Genomic DNA, 24,529 nt, shown 5'->3' on the forward strand with positions numbered 1-24,529 from the left:
TGTTCTCTTTTAAATGTGTTTTAAGAAGACTCTTCTTTCACGCATATATTCAAGTATTCTTACATCTAATGTAAATAAGGGCAGTGAAAACAAGGCATTGTGTTTGTAATTGAAATGGCATTGGCCAAAGGGATTGTAGTGTTTCAGGCAAATACAAAATGGATACCGGGAATTAAAAATAGATTTTTCTAGAACTGTTGTGTAGGAAACAGTAAAATGTATGCAAAGAAAACTCTAAAATGTACCTTGATTTGAATATTCACAGAATCCTAAAATATGTTGAGATGGAAGGGACTCATCAGGATCATCAAGTCCAACTTCTGCCCCTGTGCAGGACACCCCAAGAGTCACACCATGCACCTGAGAGTGTTGTCTTGAGCTCTGTCAGGTTTGGTGTTGTGACCACTTCCACGGGGAACCTGTTCCAGTGTCCAAGCACCCTCTCAGTGAAAAAGTTTCCTGATATCCAACCAAAACCTCCCCTGACTCAGCCTCATGCCATTTCCTTGAATCCTGTCACTGGTCTCAAGAGTGAAGAGACCAGTGCCTGCCCCTCCTCTTCCCCTCACAAGGAAGTCGTACCTGCGATGAGGTCTCCCCTCAGTCTCCTCTTCTCCAGGCTGAACAGACTGAGTGCCCTCAGCTGCTCCTCATTGGGTTGCCCTCCTTTGGACTCTCTCTAATGGCTTAATATCTTTCTTTCATTGTGGTGCCCAAAACTGCCACAATATTCAAGGTGAGGCCACTCCAGAGCAGAGCAGAGCGGGACAATCCTCTCCCTCGACTGGCTGGCGATGCTTTGCCTGATGTCCCCCCGGACAGGGTTGGCCCTCCTGGCTGCCAGGGCACTGCTGACTCAGATTCAACTTGCCACTGACATTCAATGTGAGCTTACAGCCATAGGCCTTCAGGAGCTGATTCCAGAGTGATGAAGTGATGTTACATGTTTTCTGTACCCTGAGAAGTCGGAAGGCATTCGATCTGAATCCTAAATCACAGCTGACAGTTCTTTTGCTTTTTTGTTGTATAAAGAAAAGCTTCAAGAGCTCGGCAATAACCTTTATGGCACCAGAGGGAGGGATTAAGGACAGCCAGTGTGCAAATGAAGGTTCACAGGAATGACAATTGCAAAATGTCCATGGAACTCCACACGAATGAAGTAATTAGCATTAGCAGATCCCAGATCCCCAGATCTAAAAGCTTGGAACTTTTTAGCTGATATTCTGTTATTTAGAAGTTTTTTCAGTTATGTTCTGATTTTTATTTAGGATGCTATAGGAGGACCGCAGTTCTACAGAGGATTTGTAAATACAGGATTATTGGTGGTCACATTTGCTGTTTGTTTTCATTGCAGAAATTTGGCAGTCATGGCTGAAACAAATTGCTGACTACAGTTTGGAAATAGATAGCAAAAGCTAGGGAGAACAGCCTATTGTCTAACAAGGTTGATGCAGGGTGGAGATATGCTCGAGTTATCTGTTAGGTGCAAAAGTACCCTGGAAATTGATGTATATTCACAACTGGTTTCCATTAAGTTTTTACATACTGTGACTTTTTTATCTAGTGACAGACTTCTAAGATATTAGGCCTGTATTTTCTGTTTGCAAAAATGTTAACTTCAGTGAAGTTAGACTAGGGGTGAGTATACCCATTTCCTGTAGACATTTGTAAGATGTTCTTGAATGTAAAGGCTGAGAAACGTGCTGTTCTTCAGCTGCTTGAGTCGCCTTTTTTTTTCCTGATCATTTTAAAGTTGTCTAGATCTATTCATAACGTATGCTAAGTTTTGCTTGGCTTCAAAACAACAGTTGAAGGGGGTTGGGGTGGAGTTACAGCCAAGTCCGTGCTCCAGAGATGATCCAAGTGCTTTACTCTCATGGATTAAAAGCTTGTAAAACTTGCATATTACATGTCATGTGAAAGTTGACAGGGTCAGGCAGAACAATGTTGCTCCATAAATGGATGCTCCATAACTGGATGCTAGCTATGTATCATAGGTCAGCTAATTACCTTTATAAGGTGCCCAGCATGTAATTGTTTACTTAATGTTAGCAAATGCCTTAAATTCCATGTTAGTTACTAGCACTTCAAAGGATAATACAGGTGGCTCATTAACAAGCACAGTTGCATTTGCAGTGAAGATCTGGCCCTTCGGTAGAAAATGACATTTTATATGCTACTAGCCCATATCAGTATCACAGATGGGGTGAAGAGCATGGGCCACTGGAAACGCTGTGTGAGTTTTGTAATCTCCAATACAGAGATACACGATAAAATAGAGACTTTATATTGCTTAATGAATAGGAGAAACTTTGCTTAGATTTGAAAGTATTTGATGTGACCAGGCTCACCTGTATTGACGCACTTGGAAAAATGCTGAATCTAGTCAGCTTTTCTCATGCCACACTTCTAATGATTATTTTTTTATTTAAAGTGGAATGTGGAGCTTTTGTGTTAGCGAACTCCAGATGATCCTGCATCGTTTGGAGTCATTAGTGCTTTCTCTTGCACGTAGCCCGAGCCAGCGGTGCATTCCATGTGGATGGAATCTGCAGTCTCCAGCTCCTTAATCCGCTGCAGTCGGCAGCCCGCCCTGTCACTGCGGGATGGAGAGAGCGGCTGCGGCAAGAAATGGATTCCTTACTGTGGCCTCGCCCGCGCCCGGGGCACAGGGCAGGCTCCTGTTTCTGTCTCTCGATGTTCATGCCCAGTTTGATTTAAATATTGCAAGTTTAAAAGATAACAGTTGTGGCAGTTGTACCCCGAGCTCAGCATCTGCCTTGTCCGAGGCAGGGAATGTTATCACCAGCGCTGGAATAACGCTGCTGTTCGCTAAGGATATGTGTGTTATCTTCTGCCATAAATAAAGATCCGTTAATTTATGTTCTGGGAGGCAACAGCATTTTGTATTTATTTGAAGTAAATTCATGTATCCAGTTTAGAGCCTTGAACAGTATTTTATATTTACGTATGCGCAGTGCATTTTGGATTGCCATCAGTGAATTAGCTCAAAGGGACACTGTGTCACTTTTAAAACTCCTTTTGCTGTTTCTATGAGTTTGGCAGAAAATTGCCAAATTCATCATCATGGCTGGGCTTCGCGAACGAAGATTTGAGGGGGGCTCTACCCACGCTTGCTACAAGCGCGCTGATGGCTAAATTGCCAAATTGGAAAAGGAGAAAAAGCTATTTTCGATTTCTTAGGGAACCTAAACCAGCCCAGCTTCTGCCTTTGTTTTGCTTTGTTGGCATTGTCATGGTCACCAGTTCAGTTGTGTGTATGCACTTCCTGGGGACTGGTGGCTTGTCCTCTAGCTGTTCTTTTTTGTTGGGGTTATTTTTATTTTTTGGTAGCAAAACTAAAGCTGCAAGATCACCTGTAAGAAAAGCTATTGTCTATTTATTTAATCTCCAAATTAAGTCAATCTTTTGGTTATTTCTAATGTATGTTTTAGGAACTGTGTACATTAGAATATGCAGTTTGTAAGCTCAGGAACATTTTCTTTTCATACTGTGTGATCTCTAGTATTGCTATCTTCCTATAGTTTTTGATAAAATAAATGAAATCTAGTTTTTCTCTTGTTGTTGTCATTCTTGAAAAAAAATAATAAATCTTAGCCTGTCAAAATTAGCTATAGCAGGAGAAGTTACTTTAAGACTGCAACCTCTTAATTCCTGTCCTGTTGCCCAAAATTTTCTAGCCTTGTACGGACTTCAGCAGAGTAACCATGAGTAAACATTCACATATCACTAAACATGGCACAAAGACTCAAGGCACACTTGGAGGGGAGAGATGTTGTGCTAAAGGTCTGTTTAATTCTTTGGGACTTTAGACCACATGGATGGGAAACCTCAGGGATTTTCAGATGACTTCCTTGGTTTAGATATTTTGAAGGCACTGCAGTTTAATTAAAACCTGAACTACATTTCCATGGTAGAATCTAAGAATTTTGGCAGAGAGACTTATGATGGCACACATGCATAGAGAATGTATTGTCTTTATTTAAAAAAGAATGCAGATGAAGTGAAATTTTGTAGTACAGGAGCCTCAAGTAATGCAACCACCTGTGTGGGATAACAGGTTACCTTCTGTTGCTGAGTTACCTGCCAGAGCAGGCCAAGGCTGGTGGCTTGGGAACCACAAGATTTCATTTTTAAGTTTTTCTGAAAAACAATTCAGAACAAACCAAAACGTGGAGGAACTGATGACAAGTTGTATGCAATGAGTGGGAGTTAAAGCACAGACAGTGGTGTGTAGTACCTCACTCAGGAGTTAAAAGTCAGACTGCACCACTTGCTCAGTGTGAAGAAACACTTATTAAACAGTTTGATTTAACAACAAATTAAAACCTCCTTGCATTCTCAGTAATTCTCTAATCTGTTCTGCGGTTGTTTTTAAAAAGAACTGCAGTGAATACTAATTAAATAGTGATAATAATGATAATATGCCTTGTTTACATGGTCATTCCTACGTGTTCCTCCCCACAGTTAACTGTGGTATTTTATTAAAACCTGAGATCGCATTACAAGGGCAAGCTCTTGGAGCTCATGATCAACACTAAATTTCATTTAGTGCTTTTGTCTGGTCCATTTTCTGGCTACTTACGGTCCTGGAGAAACAAACCTCAGGAGGTAGAAGGCTTTTGCAGTTCCTCCTAGGAATACTTCCTTTTCCATATTTCATGGAAGGAACAATAAAAAGTTACACAGGCTACAAATTCCTCATTCTGATGTAAGATATTTCTGGAAAAAAATTTCCATGAGTCAGCATAGCTGCAGATAGTAATTGGCACTAAAGAGAAAAAGAATTTGGGTATTAATAAACATTTTGGGTATCACCACGATGTAATCAGTTATACCTGTCCTCAGGAGACTTTTTTCTCACTGAGTATGTTTTCCCCTGCTGCAAGCTTCTTGTATAAATGGTGCAGTTTATCTGGCTGAGGCACTTCAGCATCAGGAGTCAAGGGAATTTCAAAGTCAGAGGAGCTCTGGGAGTCCCTCCTCAGCTCCAGGTCAGGAGTCCTGGAGCTGTCACTCAGCTCCACCAGCGCATCCTGAACACGAGCAGTGCCAGTCTCTGCGGCTTTCTCACAGCCCTTGCTTTTCAAGTCACAGGCACCATCGTAGGCACAGGGTCTGCTCTGCCCTGGTGGCTTCCCCCTGCTGCTCTCCAGCTGACTGTCCCTGGCAGTCTCCTGCAGCACAGGAGCAACTGCTCTGCTCCCACCTTTGCCAAAGTCCAGGGCGCTTCTCTCCTGGGAGGTGATGAGCACTGTGTCCATTTGGCTATCCCAGCCCTGGCTCCCCTGCTCTGATATGTGTGTTGACTGAGAAGAATTCTGGGAGGAGATGTGTGTTGAGTCACTCACTCCATCCGAGTCACTGAAGAGCGACTGGGACCCACCAGCATCTGCCGAAGATGGGATGTTGTCCTCGTTTTCAGAGCTTTCCTCTAGTTTATTACACATAAAGAATTCATCCCAGCGAGGGACATCGGCATTAGAGTCCTGTTGGTCACTAGTTACTCCACTGAAATTTGCTGTGGAAGTGGCATCTGGGTCATGGGAAAGAATTTGAACTGTATTTTTTTCAGATTCTTCTTCATCATTTTCATCATCTTCATCATCATCATTTGATTCCTCACAGTCCACAAAATCTACCTGGAGGGAGGTGTAAGTTGTGGTTGCTTCGTAACTTTCTGTGCTCTCATTAATATTTCCTTCAGCATTTTCAGACTGTCCTGTGCTGGATGGCCTGGTCTCTCCTGTCTGCTGTTTTGGAATCTTAGGCCTTGCAGAAGTTAATTCTGAATCAAAGAGATCATCTTCATCTGTCAGGAAACGAACAGAAAAAGCAAGTCACTAAGAAAAGTTCATATCTCTGCTAAAATCTTGTTGAGAGCCAAGTTTTAATAAAAAGTCATTTAGTATAAATTGAGGAAAAAGTTCTTTAGACCAGCTGAAGACTTTGCAGGACATTACTGACAGTGTTTGCCATGCCTTGTCCAGCTCAGTGCCTCACACAGGGGCAGTTAGAACAAGCTTTCCTAGGGCTGGTCCAGGACTGTGGGAAGGAACTCTATCCAAAAGCTGAAAGGACTGTTGAGCAGTAACTACATTTTAAGACTGCAAGCAAGTGTGTTTTTACACAATTAGTGCTCTTAAAATCCAAAGTTAATTTACATTTTTCCTTTCAAACTCTTGTTTTGAACATAGACTGTGGTGAACACCGAGGCTTTTGGCACCTCTGCTTAGTCTCAGACTTTCACTTAAGGTTCAGTAGCATCATCAGAACCTTTACCTGTATCAGATAATTCTCTCTTGTGGACTCTCTTCAGTGTTCCTAAGGGCTTGTACCTGGGTTCCGTGTTCCTCCTGTATGACCTGCATAATGGCTTTAATCTGAGGGGAATGAGAAAAGCAATTAATGTTTAGAACACAGTAGACACTTTCAGGAGCAGAAGTAAAACTTTTAACTCGATGTAAGTACGCTGCTCCATGCCTTTCACAGGCACTGCAGCAAAAATGTTAAAGCAAAGGCAGCCACACCTAGGGCAAAGCTTTTTATTCATTGGTGAGCTTGAGCAGCTTAAAGGTAGAGATCTGCCATTTCAATATATTTACCTTAAAACATGTACATCATTTGGAAACTACCTTGTAGTTCCTTACTTAGTGAGACAAGATGAGAGGGTTCTAAATCTAACTGCAGTTTTATTCGATAACTGATCAGTGTAAAGTCTCCTTTCTTAATAAAGGAGGAAAAGAAAAAAGGAACAGTAAAAGGAGTCCTGGTTCTGTTCAGCCTGAGTGACACCACTGCTCTCCTGCTCTGTGAGGGTGCTTTCTAAGCTGCCAACACCTGCAATAGCACAAGAGAACTGGCCTCTGATGCTGTGCAGAGGGGAGGAGTTCAAGACCTCAAAGAAACCCTCTTTAAAAAGAAACTTCTGAGAAGTTGCAATGAAATAGAAATGGGTCACAGAACACAGTGAGATGAATGTGTATTCAGCTTCCAGAGTTTACCAGCAGGAAAGCCTCTACACATAGATAGAAGTAGTGTGTGGAATACAAACTCTCACACTTAGCATAAAAGTGTACTTCAGAAAGCTCAAATTTGTGGGACTGAATATAGGGGAAAAAAAGAAAAAAGCATTATCAGACCAGTAAAGCAAAAGGCAGTGCCCCCCTGAGAGGATGGGATTCAGGAGAGAAGTTGTCCTTTCAAGAACAGAGTTTGGACCACCTCCATCCAGCAGCCATTTGTCACTTACATTTCCATTAGCTTGTCCTCTGTCCCACCCAGTGGCAGTACGTTGGGATACACATTCACAGGACAGATATAGCTCAGGAAATCCTTAATCTAAATTCCAGAGAAGAAGAAGCGATTTGATAAGTTACATCAACAGTTAAGAATTTCACTTAAAGGCAGCACTGATGCAAGCATACTCAAAAGTACTACCACTGGTCTCATGTAAAGACTAATGTGACCCATGAGCTAACCAAGTGGATAGCTCTGGAACAAGAAAACAGATGTGAAAGGATTCTGAGAACTCAGCCTCACCTAACACCTCCTTGCAATTATTAACTTCTACACAGACCATCACCATCTCTGAAAGAAAAGGCTGGACACATTTAGAATGTGATCCAGCACTTCCCTGTCCTTACTGCTGTCAATCTTTTCAAACCTGCATTTTGCTTACTGGACTTCAAGTCCCCATTTGTGCAGATCAGGTATTCCCTTCCTCCGAGACTTTTCCTAAAGTCTCCCTTCAGTCCCCTGTAAAAGCCCATTTTGACAAAACACATCAGTTTTTCCAAGTCTTACTCTGTTGTTTTCTGGATGCTCTCCAGACAGTAAATTTCTTGAAGTGTGTTCAGTTTGCAGCACTCCATTCCAACTGAGGCTTTGTCAGTGCTGAGCACTGGAAACACATGCAGGTTGCAGATTACACTCCTATCTGTACAGACAGCAGGGGCCATCTACTTTTGCGTGTGGAGGAAGGAGTGTTGCAGTTACACTCCCCCTCATATTCCACCAGCAAAGCTGCCACGTTGCATGTACTATGCTGGCACCTCCATTTGAAATTCCTCATGGCAGAGCAAATTAAAACCTAAAAAGGATCTTAAAAAGACAACTGTCTTCCTGGCTCCATTTTGTATGAGGCAAGGCTTTGTTACAGCTTCCTTGTTAGCATTGATCCAGCTTCAGTTTTTTAGAAGTGTTTTTAGAACTGTATTGAGTCACATTAAATGAGTGTGTGATTCTGGGGAGGATGCTGCCACGACCAATTTCCTTTTAGTCCCTAACCCAGAAAGAGGAGTAGCAGTGAGAGATAGGATGTGAGAAAATTCTGTTTACATGTGTGGGCAGGGAATAGAAGATAAACCTACCCAAAACTGAGTCACAGTAGATAAACAACATATTGAAAACCAAAACTCCTGCTTTAAGCATTGCATAGTTACACAATAATCTAAAATATAAAGGTAGGCAACAAACTTATGACCTATCCACTGAGAACAGAGAACAAAAAATAGGCTTGTAATCCTACCCTTCTTTAACATGCTACTCTGCAGCTATTTTAAAACAAGTTTCTCTGTCTTCAGCATGAGGACTTCTTATCCCCTTATGTCTCATTACTGATGAGATTTTTTTTTTTTGGTGTCATGTCATTCACTCCAGAACAATCAAATCTCCTTTACATTTTCCTAATCGCTTTATGTTCAGGACTACAAGTATACAAACCTCACTGTATGAAGAGTGGAAAGAGAAACAAGCTCTGTACGTTCTTTCCCCAGTCCTAAAAAACAGAGGAGGCACAAAAATTAGATAACTGCCCTTCATCCTCAGTCAACAGTCAAGCATAACCTGCTCTTGAAGTCCATTTTAAGATTTTGGTATACAAGTATCAGGCAAGATATGCTCCTGAAACAACAGGTTTCTGTGTGGTCCAAATGCTCACCTCACTATTACATTGGTTTTCTTGTTCCTTTCCCCAAACCACATAGTGGAGGGTTTGATGCTGATTATGTGCAGGGGAGTTCCATTTTGGCAAGTCAGCCCACAGGGCAGTCTGTTCCCTCGGAAGCAGTCATCATCCTGCCCAATGCAAGATAAAATTAAGTGCAATAGGAACCCTTTTCCCCCACTCAGAAATTAAGCAACATGGTATCTAGGCAGAACAAGTTCTCCTCTCACTTCCAACTCCCCTGAAGCACTCTGTCACACACTGCTTCCTTAGTGCTGCTGGAAAAGCAAATCACAGAGACCAATGCCCCAAAGTGCCATCTCTCCTTCTACCTGAGCTCCTCCAAGTTGGAGCCTCCAGCTTGACAGACATCCTGGAAAAGGAAGGCCACACAGTGCATGGCTGCAGCAGGCATCATCTGAGCTGCTTTTGATAGATACATTTAAATGGATAATACCTGACTGATCTAACCTGCTGCTTCTTTACTTCACTTAATACCATTTTCAGGTTTCAAACACAATTAAACTATTTCCAGAATAGGCTAATATATTTTTCCCTTTTTTCTTTTTCTTTTAAAAGCTTCAACCCACTAACTAAAGTTCTCACTCCTCTTTACATTAAGCCATCACTTCACCAGTGTTTGATAGCACAACAAGCCCAAAATATAGCACCTATAGCCACACTTTCCCAGCAAAGTAAGCAGAGGCTCTGCAGAATGATACACACCCAAGGATGTCGACAGGCATGGATTTGAGTGTGTCGGTCTGTAGTAATATGGCACAGGATTTCTGGCATGTTCCTGAACATATCAGCTTTGTTCATGTGCACCTAGAGAAAGGCAGAGTTTACTCTTCATTAGCTCAGTGTGTTTGCCAGGCTGTAGCTGGAGCATCTGCACAGATGTACTTCTGCTCTCCCCAGATGCCAGCAGGCATTTAAAAAACTACTCCCACTAATAATGTCCAAGCAGAGACGTGTGACCCAAAACTCGGACATCCAGAAAAAGTAGAAAATCTCTCTTATGCTGAGGAGGGAAGAATATCATCAGAAAGTCAGAATATATCTGCTAATTATTAATGTTGTACATGACTTTTATCATTCACAAGATAAAAAGGAGAGAGGTAAACACTGAGCTTGAAAACTGGGAATTAACTTGTCTTTGGAAAGTACAGATGTCATTGCAGTCTACAACTTCCTTGCGAGGGGAAGAGGAGGGGCAGGTACTGATGACTTCTCTGTGGTCACCAGTGACAGGACAGGAGGGAATGGCCTGAAGCTGTGTCAGGGGAGGGTTAGGTTGGATATTAGAAAAAGGTTCTTCACCCAGAGTGTGGGTTGGACACTGGAACAGGCTCCTCAGGGCAGTGGTCAAAGCACCAAGCCTGACAGTCAGAGTTCAACAAGCATTTGGATGATACTCTCAGGCACATAGTGTGACATTTGGGGATGGTCCTGTGTGGGGCTAAGGGCTGAACTCAACGATCCTTGTGGGTCCCTTCCAACTCAGCATATTTTGTGATTCTGTGATTCTGCTCCAGACTGAAATCAAGTAGTTAAGTCATTTTAACCACAACTGCAGCTTCTTAAGGGCAGTTACCGAAAGCAGGCACATCTGTGACACACAGCAGCCCTCTGAACAGCCATTGCCAGCTCGGTCACTGGCCACAATCACTACTGAGGATCTGATCCAAAGCAACAATCATAGAAACATTACCTTGATTCCTAGTTCCTCACTGAGGTTTACGAATAAATACTCATATCCATAAGCAGCTTTGCAGTTCAGCCACACAACATGATAGCGGGACAGCGAGGTCCAGCTTCGCACTAACTCCAAGATCCCATTTAAACATTCCTCCTGAAAAGTGTAGAAAATGTTGTGAATTATCTTTGAAGATACTTCCTATGTGTTGCAATTTGGTAATGCAAAATGGCACTGCCTTGCAAGACTTACCTAAAAAAGGGATGGTTAATTAATTAGCAGTTTTAAGGACCTTTTCCTCTCACAGCTTATTTGGACTTACCCGGCTTGGTATGTGATAAAATTTGGGATCACAAAATGTAGTGTCCAAATACACACTCTGGATATCTTTTACTCTGGAGGAGAGAAATGTAATATCAGAGAATGTTGCATCACAGTACTAAGACACACCACTTCCTCTTTTCAAAAGGAAGCAATTCTACCCCTTTGTTTCAAAGAACAAATCAAAGGGAGTTTGTAACTTGCAACAGCATTGCAATTATATTTAATCCAGAATAAAAAATGAGGAAAAAATTAGTACATTATTCCTGAATTGTCCATGCCATATGATCTTTTATTCTTTCTAAATCCCACAAATAGCTCACCTGGTCCCTGAATGCAAAAGCTCCATTCTGGCTGCTTCTCCTTTTGCAAGCCTGAAATCCCCTGTGTACAGCACAGTGCCATTCTCACCTTCAAACAGAAACCTGCAAAAAGCAATACCTGGGTCAAACTCAGCAACATAAAACATTAAATGCCAGGTGGTGATCTGTTACCTCACTTAGGACAGTTGACATGACTAATGTGGGCTGTAATAGAAATGCTGGACTCAACTTGGTCCTACAGTAATTTCAGAAACAATTCAGACTCAGTATGCCTGGAAAGTAACCTGTGCCTGGCCCAGTCAGAGCTGAAGACAAAAGTCTCACAAAATCAGTGAGGGTGGCCCAGCTGTCTGTTGGAGCCAAAGGCATCTATTAGGTGGCTGTATCTAGAGCTGGGCACCTTCTTTTTAATGTCATACTTAAGAAATGGAGGATTTATTTTCAGTCACAGTTTTGTATGTAATTTTTAAGTATAGTTGAAATCACTCAGGCATGGAGAAAAGTAATCTGCCCCACCAAGGCAACAACTTCCCTCTGGACAGATCCCAGATAGTAATGTGGTTTTCCAACCTTCATCAAAGGTGATGGGCCCTGCCACAATAGTATTTTCTCCAAGTAAGAATTTTAAATTCACTATTCTTCTTCTAGTTGGAAAAAAAAACACAAACCAACAAAACAGCTCTTAATGAGAACTTTACAGGACAAATCTCTCAGCAGAAACATTTAAGGTATTGAAAGCACATACATGACCGAACCTGGACAGTGACCAGCTGGCAGAAGTGTCACCACTACATCTTCTTTCTGGAAGAGATGGGTTAGCATTATTTACAGAGCGTAGCAAGTACTACCAGTAGTTTTATCAGCACAATGAAAGTAACACATTACTCTCCACAGTCTCTTGCAGAATTTAGCATTTAAATCAAGAGAGTCTCTTCACATCACAACAAACACTAAAGAGCAGCGAGCATCCTGTCACATCTGAAGAGAGGACCAAGTGTTGTAAGGTGCTTATAAAGTAAGGTGGATATAAGACAGTTCTACTTCCCTGACTTGTTCTGGTGAGCAAGTAGAGAATCACAGAATGGTTTGGGTTGGAAGGGACCTTTAAATTTCATCCAGTCCAACACCCGTGGGATACACTTTGTGTGGAGATGCTCTACTAGACCTTAACGTTCTGCATTTAAAGTTTGTTAATTAAAATACGCCAGAAGATACAAAGTGAAAAAATCACAAGAGCAATAGGTAAGTTGGAGATCACAAATACCCTGGAAAGGCATTACCAAAAGAATGCTATGATAGTAAGAACAAAGCAGGGTAACAGAATTCATTGGCTGCACACCCAGGAGAGAAGGGTAACATGCATTTTAAAAATAACTTCTCCTCTTGGGATGTTACAGGTAGGATTTCCCATACTCATATAAGCAGCATTACTGGCCATTACTAATATATGAATCTTTTTTTGTGTGTGTAACTTACCTCACCAGATGTTTCATCTACTAAAGAAATCTGAGTTGGAGTTTCAACTTCCAATGCAACCTGTAACAAAATGTTTAATTGGATTTACTGGACGTTGTGTTTCATGTTTATGGCTGGTATTCATTATTTAGATACCTCTAGCACTCACTGTGGTTATTGCTAAGCCTGTAAAATTAAACTCATTTTCCCACAGTCATGAATTTCCATTTCCAGTGGAAAAAAAGTTTCCTAGGAGTTGTCTAAAAATGAATTGGAGATACTTCAACCAAGGTGTGCACGCCTAAAAAAGTTAGAGCATGTTGGACTTCTTACAGCAACAGCTCCTCTTTCTGTGGTTGGATCATATGCCTTATTTTTGGATGACTGCAAAGCCCAAGACATCCCAGTCCTAGAGCACACCAGTGGATTTTAAATTAAGCAAAAGAGAAATTAATTAAGGACAGGAGCAAAAAGACACGAGCAAGGTAAGGAAATGAATGCAGAGATACAAATGATCAGTGTAAAGATGACGGCCATGTAAAGCTGAGGGTGAGAGGAAAGGAAAATATTTTGTGGAGGGAAAAATTATTAAACAGAAATAAACCAATCCCACACAGCAAGCAGCAGAAAAGGAACACCGCTGGAAACACTTAAGCCCTGAAACATTGTATCAACACCAACGTTTAGGCATTTCTGAGGAGCAGAAGCTTCCTCTTTCTGAGAATCACTGCTTGGAAAGCGTTAATTTAAAATTAAACACAAACTCACAATATGATTCTCCCAAAACTTGTATTTCCAGTTAGTCAACAGCAATTCCTTAGTTACTGGTGAGCAGTATAGCTTAACTTTCAAGCTGTGAGGAGACAAAAAACACAGAGAAGAGTGTTTTTTAAAGTAAAGGCGAGGAACAATCTAACGACACATCAGCACCTGGCACCCAGCACATCAAAACCTGTGCTCAGAACCCTCTCTCATGTGAAGAGACCTGCAGAGCAGGAAGCCTGCAGCCTTTTCTTCAGCACAGCAAACCCAAACTCACCTCTGTTTGCCCATGCCTGCACGGGATTTTGTAGACACAAATGAAGGGGTCACATGCAGAGGTTTCTGTTTCTATACCCACACCCCTGGGACAGTCAGCGTTCAGCAGAACACAGAATGCTCCCTAATAATCTTGTGCACAGTGCAGAGGCCTGATGAGCAAAGAGAGATTCTCTGCTTGCATCTGAGGAGATGCAACATTTACTCCAATAAATTAAACAGGCCTACTCCCAAGGCTGCAGACATCCAGTTCTCAGCCTCTCCTCACACATCACACACTCCTGCCCCAGAATGGTGTGGTGATCCTGCTCCAGAACACCTGTCAGGGTGGTTTTTTGGCCAGGGGAGCCCAGGACTGGACTAAATTCTCCTAAAAAAAGTCTTACAAGTGCTGGACAGAGCAGTATAACTGTCTCCCTCAACTTGCTGGCCTCCTTCAACAAGCACAGACAGCAGTATCGGCATGTACTTCCAGGGTGTAACAACAGAGATCATCAAGTTCGCCAAGGCCAAGTGCACCTGAGTTGGGGCAATACCCAGGATTAATACAGGCTGGGGTATGAACAGACCAAGAGCAGCCCTGTGGAGAAGGTTTTGGGGGTACTCAAGGATGAAAAAACGGACATGAGCCAGCAATGTGCACTCACAGCCCAGAAAGTCAACTGCATCCTGGGCTGCATCTCCAACAGGTCGAGGGAGATGATTCTCCTCCTCTGCTCTGCCCCTGTGAGACCTCACCTGGAGTGTTGTGTCCAGGTCTGGATCCCCAGCACAGGCAGGACAGGGACCTGTTGGAGCAGGTGGAGGCCACAAAGGTGGTCCAAAGGCTGGATTGCCTCTCCTATGGAGACAGGCTGAGAGAGTTGGAGTTGTTCAGCATGGAGAGGAGAAGGCCCTGAGGAGCCTTCAGTGCTGCCACCATTCAATACTTAAAGGGGGCTTATATGAATGATGGAGAGGGACGTTTTACAAGAACAGCGAGGAATGACTTCAAATCAAAAACTTTGGAAGATAAAAGGAAAAAAACTTCGCACAGTGAGGTTGGTTATACACTGGCACAGCTTGCCCAGAGGAGCTGTGGTTGCCCCATCCCTGGGAGCGTTCAAGCCCGGGTTGGACGGGGCTTGGAGCACGCCGGTCTAGAGGGAGGGGTCCTTGCTGCGGCTTTAACCCACAGCAGCTCCTCACGCTCTGCCGCGCCCCTGCCGCCTCCCCCTCAGCGCTGCGGGTCCCGTCCCCCCCTCAGCCGCTGCCGTACCTGCCCTCCAGCCTGCGCTTCAGGGCGGGCGCCCGCAGCCCCTTCATGTGATCTGGGGAAAGAGAGTGAGAGGCACGGCGGTCACTGGGATGTATGGGGGGTGTGTGACGCAGCCGGGGCCACTCCCAGCCCCCGGGGCCGCTCACCCTTGTGGCAGTGGGACAGGAAGAAGGCGCGGGCGCGCAGGTTGTGGTGGTCAAAGCGGTCGATGGACAGGGCCGGGTACTCCCGCGTGCGGCCCCCGAACCGGCTCATGGCCGCCGCCTCTGCCGGCTCCGCGCGCTTCCGCCTCCACCTCCGGCCCACAGCCAATCGCGACACGACCCCACCCCCCGCCGGCCTATCAGAGGCGGGCACGGCCCCTTTTAAAGCGGCCATGGCGGGCGGTTGCCTGGCGACCGTTGGCGTCGTGAGGGGGGGCCCGCGGCGGGGCTGGGGCAGCTGCCACCGCGTCTCGGCCACCGCTCCGCCCCGCCTCGCTTGGGAGGAAACCCCCCTGGTTTGCGGCTCTCGAAGCGAGGTGGGCCGTCTTAAGGGCTGGCTGGCTGGCTAGGCGGGTGTGGGTGGGAGCACCGCGGGGTTACGGTCGCAGTGTTGTCACGTCGGGACGAGGCGGCCGCCTGCGCACCTCGGCGCGTACGGGGAGCTATCTTGTAGAGTCTGTGGAAAGAAAGGAAACTTAGGTTAGATATTAGCGAGAAATTTTTTTTTTTAGAAAAGGGAGGTGAGACGTTGGAAGAGGCTTCCCAGAGAAGTTATAGCAGCCCCGTCCCTGGAAAGGTTCAAGGCCAGGTTGGGCGGAGCTTGAAGCAACCTGGTCCAGTGGAAGATGTCCCTGCCCATGGCTGGGGGGTTTGGAACGAGATGATCTTTAAGATGATCCTTCCAGCCCAAACCATTCTAGGATTCTATTCTCTTACTGACTTTTCTGGGCCCCCTACATTTGCTGACTTGTGGTAAGTGATGTAGAAAGCACAGCCATCTCCTCCCACTGCTCTGGTCCAGGGCCTCTCCTGCGTGGGGATGTGGGGCTCCTGCCTGAGCTGAGGATGCTGCAGGACCTGGACCCAAGGTACCTCTACCCTTCAGCTTAAAATTTGCTGGTAAACATGGGGGTGTGCCCTAGGATTACCGAAGCTGGTTAAGATACAGACACCCCTTCTCCCCAGTATCCAGCACCAGGCACACAAGCTGTGACCCACAGCCCTGCTCCATATACTGATGTGGAGCCCCTCACTCATGACAGCCCTGCTCCAGCAGCTCATTTTTCAGGATACATCCTGTTCCTGCTCCAGTGGATGGAAGTTAAAGCCCCCACCTGCTCCAGCAGCTGACATCACAGGCCAGAGGTGCCCTTACCCCCAGTCTGACTCCAGGAGCTGGCACCAGTGTTCACTCACACACAGGTCTCATCAGCAGCTGGCACCTTGTCCTTTATCACACATATATGTGGGATACAGAGTGAGATTATGCAGAGAGATGATTAAGATTTAAGAAGATACAATAGGGTGAGACAGTCTGTGATGATCAGGCATACATTCCTCATAGGTCTGTACACTTCCATGGATTCCCACTCCTCTCCAACTCTGGGTCCCCCTGGTTCACAGTGCTATCAGGGCAAAGCCCAGGCTGGTCTTCCTGGTGCCTGTAGTTTCTTGATAGCCCATCAACTGGTGGTAGTGACAAGGTTTGTTTCTTGTCATGGTCTTTCTTTGTTTTGTCAGGTCCTTGTTTCTTTATATTTTGTTTCTGTTTTCCCTAATTTCCCAATTGACAAGGGGCTCTGGTCAGACAACCTTGACAGAATAAACATTTTCGCACTCCTCTCATGCCCCATCAATTAATGTGACTGACCAGGTCTGGTTCTCATCATCCTCCCTCATTTACTGCTCAGGTTTGGGTCCCCCTATGTTCTTGTTTTATGGCTTCCTCCCTTTCCTGTAATCCCTTACTGCACTGAAAAATGGTCCTTGAGCAGATGCCCTTAAGGAGCCAACACTCTCCTCCCACAAACCCTTGTGCAACTGTTAAAGAAACCACCATATGCCAGCCCAGGCTAGTCAGGATTCCACAGTAATTGTGTTATGATTAAATTAGAAAATGCGTTCCCAAAGCCAAAACAGAGGTATATAAAATCTCACTACTTACCCTAAACGAAGAGTAGGCAAACACTGTCATCTTTGACAAAGTCCCCTTCACTGTTCAACAATTCCCCTTAAATGAAAACTGCTGGTATCATGCTGAATATTTTCTTACCACCCTCTTGTATTCTTTCATTTGCCTTCATCTGTCTGTTGTCTTCTGTCTCTTCCCTGAATTCCTGGCTGGAGTTCAGCTGTCTCCTGCTCTGGTGCAATGAAAACAGCTCTGTGGATGGAACTTGGACACACTGCAATAGACAAAGGGTAAAATTTTTAAATAGCAGCCCAAAAACATCAGGATGGTGCTTTTATTATTTGAAATCACCAAGCTGGAACTTTCAATATATGACCTTTATATCTGTTTTTTGAGCAGGAAAGCCTGTGGACAGGCACCCTGAATTAATGGTGACTCAGGAAGCGCCAGATCTATCTGGATGTCATGAAGAAGCACATTCATCAGGTGAATCCAGCACATCTTGTCAAGAAGTACAAAACAGTAGTAACATGTAAGTTATCACAACACCCTTAAATTCATCATAGTTTAGCATTTATTAAGATCTAATGTTATTGCTAATACTGGCTTTCTAAAGTCAATATTGACTGACAACAGTTCTCATTGAACACTGATGAGTGTATGCAGGGCTTGAAAAAAATTCTGTGATGGCTACAAAAGAGCCCTTTGCAGCACAGGAGGAAAAAAAATTATGTGGAGATGGACATCTCAAGACTACCCTAAAGATTTAGGGTATTAGAATATTAGAATAAGGATATGTGCTTATCCTGTTAATTCATATGTGACACCTCATAACTGGGTGGAAAAACTACGTTTTTATTTTAATAAATGTTTGCTTTCATTTGCAAAATGAGAGAGAGCCTGCCAAAAGACTGCTTGGAGCACTGAACTGCATGAAATAGTTTACTGTTGCCAGAAAAGAGCCCTTGTGCATGTTTTTATTGATTTTTATTAAAGTGTATTCTCTGAGAGATGAAAAGGCCCTTTCTTTGTTTGCTGAGGGCTCCCACACAGTCAGATGACAGAGATACAGAATTCTGCTAGTTTCATATTATGGTAACAATAATTCTTCACGTAATTTCCCTGAAGATTTGTATGCTGTGCTGCAAGATTTTTTTCTGATTTCTGCTTTTCTAACAGACCAGTGGCATTTGTGCATTTGATAAGATTTCAGCATTGAACTTCTCAAGCTCTCAGTTGAAACAGGAACTTGCTAAGTAGGGAAATCTCACTCCGTGCACAGGGTTTGGAGGCAGCATGATACCCACAGGGAGGGAGGCTGTGTTCCTCCTCTCACTGCAAAATCCAGAATCTTTCTCTCATTCCTTGAAGATGCCTTCCTAATTAGGAGGCTGAAGCCTGGGGACACTGCAGAACTGAGAAAGGACTCACCTCTGATCATACCTGCTAGCCATGACAGTGCTATGTGTGTTTTGCTTGCAGATGCAATAAAAGTTCCATTTTAGTAGCAGAATAAGACACATTCAAGCAAATGCAGTAAAATTTAGATATAAGGTAGAAGTCAAATGATTCTTTTTTTTTTTTTAAAATAAAGTTCAGATCCTTCCCTGGTGAGGTTACAGTTTTGCAACTTTTTTATTGCTTTTTTTGTTTCTGTTGTTTTTTTGGTTTTTGGGGGGTTTTTGGGAGAGGTTGTTTGTTTTTTAGGTTGGTTTGATTTGGGGGTTTTTTTCAGTATGAGTTTCATCTTGTCCCAGTTCTGCTCTGTTCAGGTTTAGCAGCTGATTAATCAATTTACTATTTCTCAGCAAACTGAACAAATGGGTTTTATGTGAGGAGGAAGTCAATGGCAGTCAGTGCAGGTTTTGATTGGGCAAGAGGAGAAGAGGGTGAATTTTGGTAGGTTTGGTGCTTTATCTCTTTACCCCGTTTATCTCTCAAGATCTCTTGTCTCTCATCTGCACTGTGGCTGTGAGACTGGCCATGCATTTCCCCTTTCCCTTCCTGAGTGCTTGCTGTTCTTCAGGAACAGCTCAGATCTTCATTCTGTGGCTCTCAGTTTGGTGTCACTGCAGGAAGAAGAAATGAAAAACAGAAAGGGACAGCAACTGCAAAGATGTGAAATATAAAAATTGCTTTGTTTTTTTGTTGAGGTCTTTTTTTGTTTTGGTTTTGGTTTTTTGTTTGTTTGGTTTTTGTTTGTTTTGTTTTGGGTGTTTTTTTGGATGCATCAATTCCCCCCATTAGATTTTAGTAGGTTAAGTCAGGATGTATACTGAGGTATAGATAAGCTGGCTTTGTTTGAGATCAAGTAGTGTATTTAATTTGATTACAACTGCTTTTCACTCCCTTTTTAACTCAGACTTTGAGGTCTGTAATTCCCTTATTTTAAAATTTTAATTTACCCATTTCTGTATATCCCCAACTAAATCACCTGCTTCTGTTTTCTCTATTTAATTTTTAAAAATCTAATTTCAGGAAAAAGTCTGAAGTTCCTGGAGTCATGGCTAAAGCTGACATCAAACCAAAGTCTATGCATCGTGCCAAAATATGGTCAGATGATGTAGAGAACTTATACAGATTCCAGCAAGCTGGATACAGAGATGAGGTGGAATATAAACAAGTAAAACAAGTTGATGTGGTAAGATTTAGGACTTTGCAAAATAGCAACCAAGAGGTTAATACAGCAAACAACACACTTTATTTATCAGAAGTCTGTAACTTATCTTACAAAACAGCAAATATAATATGAAAAATCTACTTTTAAAAGATCTTAAATTTCTCTGCATGTAAGAAAGAGCAAAATGTTCCTAAGAAAGTCACTCCTCATCCAGTTAATCCTCTCACACTATTCACAACACAGCAAAATGTTGGTGTGCATAAGGTACAGTTTATTATTTTGTTGTGGGCTCAGTTACCACTGTAAAGATTGTGGTGTGAATTCCAGTAACTGCAGAAGGAAATCCTGTAATTAGTGTGGTAGAATCTGTGTGTTTATGTCAGGGCACAACCACTGGCAATTAAACCCTGATGAACGTTAAAGAACACCACAGACTCATTGGAAAACGAGCGTGTGTTCTGTTCCAACCTGCCAGGGCCTGGCAGTGATTCTCTTTCTGAACACATTCTGAAATGTCTTGTTTACCCTATATTAGGTTTCTATAATGCAGCTGCTACTAATGAGGCAATTATAATGTAGGTAGAATGAAGATAAGGGCTGTTATGTTTAGACAGACAATGCAAGTAACACAGCTGTATGCCTTGAAGCAATAAGGTAAGTGATGAAACCACTTCTGGGACTCTCCAATTAGAGAAAGCTCTGGTGTGACATCCTGTTGTCAGCTGTGTCTGGAAGAGAAATGAGGTTCAGTTTGATTAGAAGCAGTTCACAGGTGTTGAAGCTGCAAAGAGCTACTAAAGCCATAAAGCTGTTGAACATGCAAAGTGCTCAAGCCTTTAAAGCTTCACACTGTGCAACACTGAAGCGCTCCAGGGGGGTGCTGGTTTGTTTCATGCAGGACTGATCCTGCTGTGACACATACAGCTGACTTTATTTTCATGAAGTTGCTAATGAAAAGCATGTTAAGCATGTTTTTCATGGTCAGGAAGAAACCTTTAAGTATATGTCAGTCTTGCAGAAATGGAATCTTTCAACCTCTCAGATTACTCAATAACGGAATAGCGTCACTATTATATTCCTGTACAAGGTATTTTAAAAGCTTTAACTAGTCCAATTTTAAATTAGTCCATCAAATATCCTTGCATATTAATTTCTAGACTTTTTGGGTCACATAACTATAGTAAACCTGAAAACTGGTTTCTGACATCTTGTTCATAATCTGTTTTTAAAAATTCAGCAGATTAATAGAAAAGCACTATTTAGATGCAAATGAGGTTTTCCCATGGAAGTATATCCTATATTCCTTGCAAGATAATGCACAAATGTGGTTAAATGTGAGCATGTTCAGGTGAGTGTATATCCTTTTTATTCTATTTGTAGGTAGAGTGCTGGCCAGAAACTGGATTCGTTAAGAAACTTCAGAGAAGGGACAATACCTTCTACTATTACAACAGGCAAAGAGAATGCGAAGACAAAGATGTCCATAAAGTGAAAGTTTATGTGTATTAGTTTTGTTGTTGTTCCAGTTTGTTTCTTTTTATAAATCTGTCTGCTAAGACCTGCAAGTAAATGAATCGTGTAAAAGGACTTACCTTAAGTATCGATGACATGCTTAGATAGAAAGGGGGGGTGCTGGAAATGGAGAGAAGCCTGGAGCTATAGACTTAGGAACTTAATTTTTTTTTCCTCCTATAACCAAAAGACTTATTATTCCTTATTTTCCTGGTTACAAATGCTTTGACATAAAGATAAAAAGCCGGTAAATGGGCATCATATATTTGGATTAACTGTGTGTAACATCCATTTTAAGTATAGGCACCAATCTTTACTCAAAACAATATAATCTTGTTGACACTGGCTAACGTCAGCCACAGCCTCTTGGTGTAGCTAAGGGTTATGAGACTCCAGGGGCTAAAGGGCTAAAGTGAGGCCAGAACACTGACTAAAGAGCAGTGTAAGAATAACAAGCAGAGAACTGAAGTGCAGGACACTGAACAATCAAGTGGCAAGGGCCAGTAAAGAGCTGTAGATTTAAAGACTGGTTGTTGTGATAGAAAGAGTCACAACAAAAAGTCTTTCTGAGCAGTACATAAGGTATCCCCAAAGTATTTTAGTCAGGTGTAAGTATTAATTACTCAAGGAGGAAGTATTAATTGACTCGGTAGCCTTTATATGCCTTCTTGAGGTGGGGGATGGATTGTGGACTTACACATGGAGTATAAACCTTCAGGGAGGACGTGAAATCCACACTAGGTAATATTTAAAGTTAGGTAACTTCCACAGATGATGTGTGGAGTTTCTGGGCAGAATTCATCTCATCTAACTTCAAATGTCACACTGTCAGCATAATTGACCATTGACAGATTATTGCTATGCAAAACAGTAGGTATGTTCATGGTAGTTACACAAAAAATGTTATTAATATCTCCTGTCTCTAGACTGTCAACCAAGGGGTAACTAAACTGAGCTTTAGGCATAGATTAGCAGTGTATATTTTACCATTTGTTTTAAGGATATTCTTCCTTCATTTGAGCCCAAGATAGAGGCATCTCAAGAGGCCTATATGAAATAGAGGACTTACAGCTCCTAATCAAAATAAGTAGTATGGGTGCAATATTCAGAAGATCTCACTGACAGTGCTACTGCTGATCTTCTCACTTATTGAGGCTGCTTGGAAAATTTCACCTTTAATTTGTACAAGCTCTGTTAGAGAAATGACTGGAAGATGCTCAGAAGCAACTGTGAAACTGTTGTATTCCAAGAAGGTTTTAATGGCACATAAAGAGAGAGTTACTGCAATGACAGAAATAAAGCATTGCGACACTAAACGTCACTTCAGCCTTTCATTATGATTTCTTTTTTTATTTGGAGTGCTCTGGATTTACTTTTTAAGACAGGACTTTTTGCATACTTTGCAACTCAATAGTGGGAACAGAACAATTACTGAGATAACCCATCTATTTTGTCACTTTAATTTAGTGGATTTCACTTTGTTAACTTCATAGATTCCTAAAAAAAATCTTCTAGTGGACATGAAAAGAGCCTTTTAAAAAATTCATGAAAAATAGATGTGTTGTACAGCCAACTCACACTTATTGACAGAAATTATTGCTATCAGCAAATGCAGAAGGGAGAACGTTTGGTACAGCCATTTTCTCTGTCTATAAAAAAGACAGTTGTGCATTCAAGAGCAGGAATTAAAACTGCAGGGAACTTTTTAGGGTTTGATTTTTTTTCTTTTTTTAAGGAAGACTTCTAAAAATTGAAACAAATGCAAGAAATTATTGTAGTATACTCCTCACTATTTTTTGCCATACTGCTGGATGCTTCTGTCTATATTTTAAGACTAAGAATTTGCATTTCTTGCAGCCTGTGGGTATTTAATTTCAGATGAGTAGCATGGGAATTCATGTTCCACTTCTGAAATGCTGATTTTATATGAGTTGGCAGGTTCTTCTCCCTTTGAGAGAGTGAACTACCTAGATTTTATTACTTATATTTTTCAACACTGTCAGTGTGTGAAAAGATTGAATGTCACTGTGATGTTTGAAAGATTAATGAAATGAAAAGGAAAGACAAGCCTTGTAGTTAGTGCTGGATGCCAGTTGACAGACATAGCCTTTGTCAGGACTCTGCTGAATTTGGGAGTTCTCTCACTTCATTGCCAGAACAGCAGGTTTTGTACTGGCAGTGACAATTTCAGTTATGATTGTCCTTTGGCTTCCAGTTCATATCCATATTTCTCCAGCATGAAACTCCAGTTCATGCTAAAATTAAGGTAGCGTAACCACTCCTTCAGCCTATCAAGGTTCTTCTCGACCTGGTTTAATGTTCAGTCCTTTTCGCTGAACATGATGGTGACCAACAAAGATTTGTGTGCTACACTTCTGTTGGATATATCTTTCACTCAGAAATGCTGTCAGTATTTTCCCTTATCTGACACATCTGTAACTGAAATGTCCCCTAACCCAGTTTTAAGCATGTGGGGAAATGTGAGCTTACTTTCATCTTAATGTAATGTCACCAAGTTGTGAAGAAGTGCTGGGAGTAAGCAATCTGGAAAAGATATGCTTTGTTTTAGGGGTGCCACAACAGTTCATATCAGAAGAAATAATTTCTGAACATCATTACAGAAACTTTTTTACTGAACTTTAGTAACTTTAAAGAGCTGGAGATAAAATCTCATCTCTCAGTTTTAGTGCCTTGGGATGAAAATATGTGCTATTTTTCTGATAAGAGCCCTAGTAAAAAGTAATTCTGTGAAAATATTTTCCAAGGTATTTTCTTATCTGTTGGTATTCCTCTTATCAGGGAATACTGTAATGCTCTCAACAGCTGTTTGCAGCAGCTCAAGGAGTGGCTGGTGGCAGAGCTTGCTGTGAGCTTGCACTGATGTACTTGGGGTAATTCTAATTCCCTTCATGGCTTTGTACAAGACAGGAGTAAAGTCTTTTTCTGTGCCTGTTGAAGTTCACAAAGCGAGGTAGAACAAACTTCCAAGACCCACTTTTCAGGCTTTGGGTTTGACAGCTACATGTGAAATGGCAAGAGTGCAACCTTGTGTGTTCCAGGCTGGTGTGCTCTGATTTCAGCCTTTACTTGAATCCCTTGTGGAACAGTATTTTCTCACAGTGATATCACGGTTATTTGGTTGCTTTGCAATCACAGCAGCTCAAAGCACACACAGAAAGATGATTTAAGTGTTTTAATTTTCACTTAGGCACCGGAGTGG

General features: G+C 42.4%; 2 protein-coding genes across 5 annotated transcripts; one reads left to right on the top strand and one right to left on the bottom strand.

Moving 5' to 3' along the window:
- Positions 1 to 4,774: 4,774 nt before the first annotated feature.
- Positions 4,775 to 15,370, bottom strand: DCLRE1C (DNA cross-link repair 1C). 3 transcript variants are annotated; one of them, XM_027903080.1, is made up of 15 exons: positions 15,209 to 15,225; positions 15,063 to 15,114; positions 13,806 to 13,956; positions 13,535 to 13,619; positions 12,788 to 12,847; positions 12,057 to 12,112; positions 11,312 to 11,413; positions 10,990 to 11,062; positions 10,683 to 10,823; positions 9,695 to 9,796; positions 8,963 to 9,099; positions 8,746 to 8,800; positions 7,274 to 7,362; positions 6,304 to 6,404; positions 4,775 to 5,833 (listed from the first exon to the last, which is right to left on the bottom strand). In XM_027903080.1, the coding sequence occupies exons 3-15, from the start codon at positions 13,817 to 13,819 to the stop codon at positions 4,866 to 4,868; spliced, it is 1,983 nt and encodes a 660-aa protein (XP_027758881.1). In that variant the 5' UTR covers positions 13,820 to 13,956; positions 15,063 to 15,114; positions 15,209 to 15,225; the 3' UTR covers positions 4,775 to 4,865. The 3 variants fall into 3 exon arrangements, with proteins under 3 accessions (XP_027758881.1, XP_027758880.1, XP_027758882.1); XM_027903079.1 differs by lacking the exon at positions 13,806 to 13,956 and having other exon boundaries at positions 15,209 to 15,370; XM_027903081.1 differs by lacking the exons at positions 13,535 to 13,619; positions 13,806 to 13,956 and having other exon boundaries at positions 15,209 to 15,269.
- A 111-nt stretch (positions 15,371 to 15,481) lies between these two features.
- On the top strand, positions 15,482 to 22,630 carry MEIG1 (meiosis/spermiogenesis associated 1). Of its 2 annotated transcripts, none has more exons than XM_027903082.1 (4): positions 15,482 to 15,582; positions 17,577 to 17,709; positions 19,656 to 19,818; positions 21,178 to 22,630. In XM_027903082.1, exons 2-4 carry the CDS (start codon positions 17,606 to 17,608, stop codon positions 21,304 to 21,306), a joined length of 396 nt encoding a protein of 131 aa, XP_027758883.1. In that variant the 5' UTR covers positions 15,482 to 15,582; positions 17,577 to 17,605; the 3' UTR covers positions 21,307 to 22,630. The 2 variants fall into 2 exon arrangements, with proteins under 2 accessions (XP_027758883.1, XP_027758884.1); XM_027903083.1 differs by having other exon boundaries at positions 19,656 to 19,785.
- The last annotated feature ends 1,899 nt before the right edge of the window (positions 22,631 to 24,529 follow it).

This window comes from Empidonax traillii, unplaced genomic scaffold (genome assembly GCF_003031625.1).
Source record: "Empidonax traillii isolate 1590-97213 ecotype Southwest subspecies unplaced genomic scaffold, ASM303162v1 scaffold931:size327931, whole genome shotgun sequence".
Classification (NCBI taxonomy): domain Eukaryota; kingdom Metazoa; phylum Chordata; class Aves; order Passeriformes; family Tyrannidae; genus Empidonax; species Empidonax traillii.